We start from the raw sequence: 6,207 nt of genomic DNA, 5'->3' as shown, positions 1-6,207 counted from the left end.
GCTTTAACTATCCCAAGCCTAAGTCCCAAGACCTCAAACACCTTCAAAGGTGGAGAGAGCTAGCAGGGAATGAGGGTATGGAAGAGGAAGAAGAAACATTTCATAGGAGAACGAATTAGTTCCTCACTTATCATCACTCTTCTTGCTAGCATACATAATAACATACTAATGAAGATGGAGAAGATGGCAAGCTTAAGCATTGAAGCATGGATCTTGGTTGGATTTGCACTCCATAGCCAAGAGTGTTGGTGTAGGCTCTCAACCTCTACTTGCTTGGAGAAGGAGAGGGAGCTCTTACACTTTGCACAATGCACAATGAGAGTGTGTGTGAGTGTGTGTGGGAGAGTAACCCCTCAAGCAACCCCCTAGCTTGCTTTGGTCGAGCCCCCCTTGTAGCTTATGCTTGAAGCTCATTGGACCCCTCCAGTTCTAGCCAATCACAAGCAGGAGGTATTACAAGCAACAAGGGTAGCCTTGGGACAAGTGTCCCCCTTTCCCCTTTGAGAGAGAAGACTTGAGAAATGCAAAGATAATTAATTAAATCTCCTAAATTATCATTGGACCCCTTGGGTGGCCAACCAATAGGCTTCAGGCACACCATGAGGGCAACATGAGGAGGAACTTGACGAGTGTCCCTTTTGCTTTCTTTGTACCAAGCATGCCTTGTGTGAGTGTGCGGGTGTTCTCTCTCATCCCCCCTCTTGTAGGGCTCGCCCCCTCCTTGTAGGGATTGGATTTGACTTTTTGACACCTCAAGCCCCTCATGCTTAGGCCTGGTTCCCACCACAAGCTTGGCCCTTAAGCACTTTAAGCTTTGGTTGGGTTCTCATCTCAAGTACAACCCTAGCATCTCAAGCATGACAAGCACCTCAAGCATCTCAATCATCAAGCACCTCAAGCACCTCAGTCATCAAGCACCTCAATCGTCAAGCACGACAAGCACCTCAAGCACCTTAAGCTAAGGCCGGGTTCCCACCTCAAACTCAGCCCTAGCTTACCTAAGGTCAAAGGACTTTTACACACATTATTGAAGGTCTTCAATGAAGCTATCTTATGCTCCATTGGTTAGCCTTGCTCTTTGATAGACCGTCTCTCATTTGGGCCCCTTTATCATTGGTCTCGTGTTGAGATAGATCTATAAGCACATGTCTATATCTTAACCCTTGTTCCCGTTTATTCTCCCACATTAAGTGATCAGTTTAATATGAGAAAATCATTTGGGTTGGTTAGATATTAGATTTTATGACATGAGATGGTTACCCAAATATGGTCGAGGATTGAATTGTAGACAGTTGTTGTTTGTTGAATTGTTTGGTTGTAGTTTTTCTTGTGGAAGAAGGCATGCAAATTCTTGTATTGGCTGTTTGTGTGATCAATGTGAATGTTGAAGCCTCCAATGACAATGTTGCAAATGTCACTACCGATGGCCTCTTTTAGTTTTTGCAAAAAAAGGCTTTAATGGTTTAAATAGACCCATTTTGGGTCAAAAATGGCTCAAAATGCCACCCCACTCATTGTTCTATGACTCTAAGCAAGGGACTAGCTTGTTGAAAGTAGAATATCAGCACTTTGAGCCTCTTTGAGGATACATAGAGTTCTCCTATCGTGTGTTTGTGCAGTCTCGCGCAACTCCTACCTTATATTCAAGTTTGTGAAGTTTCCCATTAGGGTTTTCTCACTTCTAAAAGGTGTGTGGGCTTACCATAGAAGTGCCCAAGCTTCCATGAAATTGCCTCGATAAAGAATTGCAGAAGAAAGATAGGGTTTTCTACAGGACAAACAAACATTATTTGTGTAATTGGGGTTCAAGCTACATGAAATCATAACACACACAAGAGTTTTGAGTTGTTATTGGCCTTCTGAATGAGTGGAGCTTCCATGGCTGAACTAAAGTTATATGTTATCTTTTGAATAAGTAATTTTTATATAGATTAAGTCGCCCACTCTCACAGTCAGAGGTCTGACGCCTTCCTACATCCATCAAAAACTTTTAGACACCGTGAGAGTGAAGTATCAATATGCTCATCTCAAGACCTCCGCTATCGTATGAATTTTGCCTTAGAGAATGTGACCCCGTCCTAAATTTTTATAATGCAAGAGATGCCACGTGTCCCAATGATTCCAAATAGAATAGTAATAAGGGCGCATTCGCACATCAAGTTGGAGGGGGTAAAGGATGCGTCAGTAGCTTGGACGTTTTCGCCTGCAAAAGGTTCGCTACCTCCTGCCATGGTGTCGTGTAGCTCCCAAGCGAAGACTCCTTGGGCTAACTCTGCCAAAAACGGCAGAGTTGGCCTTGCAAAAGCTTCATTGGACAAACGATGACAAAAACGCTGAGTGCATCATTACCCCTGCCCTCCCCTCCGTGCGAATGTGCTCTAATAATAGTTTGGGGCTATAGTATATAGGCATATAGTTACTATTTGGCGAAATAGTCTCTACAACCAAGGGCTGCCTGCCGCCTGTCATGGCACACTAGAGTAGAGAGCAAGCGAATGGATTGCTGCCACGTCACAAATAGCCCGACTTCCCTCTAGATAACGTGGCAGCCCAAGAATGGCCTGCCGTGGCATTGCTTGTGGCTTACAGCCTGCCTGACCACCCACGTCACTGCCCCTTTCGACCTCGCTGGATGCCCCCTTCCTTGCAGTGCTTGCACTCCATTTTAAAGCTTTCCATTTCCTCCTCTCTACTCAATCGTTCTTGTGTGCATACCTTTCTTCGCTTCCACCGCCAATTTACGCCCCGCCGTAACCTCCTCTCTTCTGCAGCCCAAGTATATATTCCCTATACAGTTTCAGGTCCCTTCCTTCTTCTATTGTTTAAACCTTTAATTCTTGTATATTTCTGTATATCCTCGTTCTTGCCTCCAGAATTCTCTCTACAGGAGACCAAGATCTGCGTTTTCCCTCCCTGTATAGCGTCTTCTTCATTGTTTACATCAGAAGTTGGTCAGGCTTCCTCACCTGCTCGCCTTTCTTTCGTGGGATTATTGATTTCTTGACCTTACCAAGCGTCTCAAAACAATTTCATGGCTTTGCTGCCAACTATGCCGTCGTCGCCTTCTCAGACTGATCGTCTTTCAAGCTCATTTGGGGGTGTCGCCCTTCCCAGACCTTGCGCATCAAACAGATCTTCCCACAATGGACATCTCAGAGTTTATGCACAGTTCTTGCCTTCCTCTCCGATGGAATCTAGTGCATCCACAGGCTCTCAATTCGGTTGTGATGATTGGTGGAGACAACAGAGCGGAAGCCAAGCCCAATCTTTAGCATTTGCTTGCAGAGCGTTTCCATTTTCCAGCCCAGGATCTCCTTCTCTCTTTGAGGAGAGAGAGGCTTCCGTGACGCAGCAGAGGGAGCATCCAGCTTGTGTATCACGTCCCAACAGGGGGCCTTCAGGAGGTGTTCCTGTTTACGTGATGCTTCCTCTTGATAGCATCAATCCTTCCAACAACACAGTGCATAGAAGGAAGGCTATGGAAGCAAGCTTGCTTGCGTTAAAGAGTGCCGGTGTTGAAGGGGTCATGATGGATGTGTGGTGGGGCATTGTGGAGAGGGATGGGCCTGGTCGCTACAATTGGTCTGGGTACAAGGAGTTAATAGATATGGTGAAGAAACATGGTTTGAAGGTTCAAGCAGTGATGTCGTTCCATCAGTGTGGAGGCAACGTTGGAGACTCATGCTTGTAAGTGACTCAACTCTTTGCTTTGCCTGCTTTTAGTGGAAAATTATCGCCTGTGCATGAATGGCTTTTGTGTTTTGTGTATAAGTCATAAGCACATGGAGCTTTTGGTCAAGTGTTAGGTCATATATTCTTTTCTGCAAATTCCTCGAGGCATATTATTGCCACTGCATGTTGGCTACACTGGTAGCCACTCTTAGTGGGCAGTGCAGAGTGAGAATGAAGAAGAAATCATTCGAGTGGTTGATTTTGGGAGCGGATCTAGGACAAGCCCCTGGTTTGCTTTGATTTAAGATCTCATCATTATGTCACTGACTGGATTGTTTTCCTGCTGTAGCATTCCTCTGCCACGATGGGCCGTAGAAGAAATTGATCGGGACCCAGATTTGGCATACACTGACAAGAATGGCAGAAGGAACTATGAATACCTTTCTCTTGGTTGTGATACTATGCCAGTCCTGAAGGGTCGCTCACCAGTTCAAGTATATGCGGATTACATGAGAAGCTTCAGGGACACTTTCAGGAACTATCTGGGGGATTGCATCGTTGTAAGCTATCTTCTCTTGCCCAACAACGATACATGTGGACTTGTTAGTAGTATATGTGAATGAGCGGTTATTGTTTTGATGCAGGAAATTCAAGTCGGTATGGGGCCTGCTGGTGAGCTGAGATATCCTTCATACCCTGAAAGCAATGGGACTTGGCGGTTTCCGGGAATTGGAGAGTTTCAATGTTATGATAAGGTATGGGTGCTGTGAAGAGCATTATTTCCCTTGCCATGAATACCTTCTCAAAAATGCCCCAATTTTGAACGCATGGATGTGCTATTCTACAGTATGATTGTCATGGAATAGTTGACATTGTGTAATACTGGAGCATGCAACTTTTTTTATTTGCATTAGTAATTAGTGCTAAGCTAGGAAGGTTGATGGGATGTAGTGCTGTGCAAGTAATCGTATCAAGTCTGCTTACAATGCCCTGCTCAGTTTCTACTTCTCAATACTCTACTTGCAGTATATGTTGTCCAGTCTGAAAGCTGCAGCGACTGCTATCGGGAAGCCGGAATGGGGACTAGGGGGTCCACGTGATGCTGGCTGTTACAACAACTGGCCTGAAGACAGCGACTTTTTTAGAAGAGATGGTGGATGGAGTAGCCCTTATGGAGAATTTTTCTTGCACTGGTACTCTGGCTTGTTACTTGCACATGGGGAGAGGATATTGACATCTGCGGAGGGTGTGTTTAGACACACAGGGGTTAAGCTCTCTGGAAAGGTTGCTGGCATTCATTGGCATTATGGCTCGCGCTCCCATCCTGCCGAGCTTACAGCAGGCTACTACAACACGCGCCTGCGAGATGGGTATCATCCAATTGCTGCCATGTTCGGCAGACATGGAGTAGTTTTAAATTTTACCTGCATTGAGATGAAGGACTACGAGCAGCCAGCTGAAGCTCGTTGTTCTCCTGAAAATCTGATTAAGCAAGTTGTGCTGGCTGCAAGGAAGGCAGGAGTTTCTGTTGCTGGTGAAAATGCATTGCCTCGCTATGATGAGGGAGCTCATAAGCAAGTGGTTAGGAACTCAAGGTTGACATTCCAGGATGACCCACATGGGGTAGTATATGAACCCATGTGTGCATTCACATTCCTTAGGATGAACCAGACATTGTTTCAAGGTGATAATTGGCGTCTATTTGTATCATTCGTGCGGCAGATGGCAGCTGGTAAGACTCATAATGAATGGGAGGAGGAACACAGAGCATCCGAGCTGGTTCATGCAACCAATCCTCTTGTACAGGAAGCTGCAGCGGCACTTGCTTAGATTTTTGCTCACATTCAAGGGTCATTTTCCTACATATACTGTGTATCTGTACAGGAATGGCGGAAGTTTTTGTTACCATTTTACAATCTCTACTACATAAGGTCATTATTCACACTTTTGTCATGCACACTTGGGGGAGTCAAAGACCTTATTTTCGGACATTCGAGATCCTGTGACAGAGGTCCTTCCTTGATAGGATAGTGTTACATTCATGTCAGCACAACCTAGCTTTGACACAGTTGTACTCATTGCCCATTGCAAGGCTCATATGCGAGCTCAAATATTTGTCATAATTTTCTAGTCAGAATTAGAAATATTAAATAGATGAATCTTTTTCTTTGGTGTTGCTCGCCTCTGGAATATTATTTTGGCCTGTTGAAGGCTAATGAAATGCACTTTGTAGGCAATGAAACTTTATTAGGGTGGTTACGTGTCTGTGTATCTTTATTGCGAAATGAAAATGGTCTCTCCATAATTTGAGTCTTTTCTTCTTCTTGGGTAGAAGAGTTACACTATCTACTCTTCTCTTCTTGATTGTAGAGGGAGGGGGGAATGAAAACTTACTCTACTGGTATCTGTTAGGCATCCTGCGAATTTTTTTCTGCATAATGTGAGCAGAATTGAGTGTTATATTTGATTGATTGTATAGAGGGAGGGAGGAATGGAAACTTGCTCAACTGGTATCTGCTAAGCATTTTGTGAAAA

General features: G+C 44.6%; 1 protein-coding gene across 1 annotated transcript; it reads left to right on the top strand.

Annotated features, from left to right (window-relative positions):
• The first annotated feature begins 2,795 nt into the window (after positions 1 to 2,795).
• Positions 2,796 to 5,641, top strand: LOC147436550 (beta-amylase 2, chloroplastic-like). Its single transcript, XM_086489428.1, has 4 exons — positions 2,796 to 3,687; positions 4,022 to 4,232; positions 4,317 to 4,427; positions 4,699 to 5,641. Exons 1-4 carry the CDS (start codon positions 3,032 to 3,034, stop codon positions 5,500 to 5,502), a joined length of 1,782 nt encoding a protein of 593 aa, XP_086345554.1. The 5' UTR covers positions 2,796 to 3,031; the 3' UTR covers positions 5,503 to 5,641.
• The last annotated feature ends 566 nt before the right edge of the window (positions 5,642 to 6,207 follow it).

Source organism: Adiantum capillus-veneris, chromosome 18, assembly GCF_014529385.1.
Source record: "Adiantum capillus-veneris isolate H3 chromosome 18, ASM1452938v2, whole genome shotgun sequence".
NCBI classification, from domain to species: Eukaryota; Viridiplantae; Streptophyta; class Polypodiopsida; order Polypodiales; family Pteridaceae; genus Adiantum; species Adiantum capillus-veneris.
This window is presented reverse-complemented; position numbering and strand designations above follow the sequence as displayed.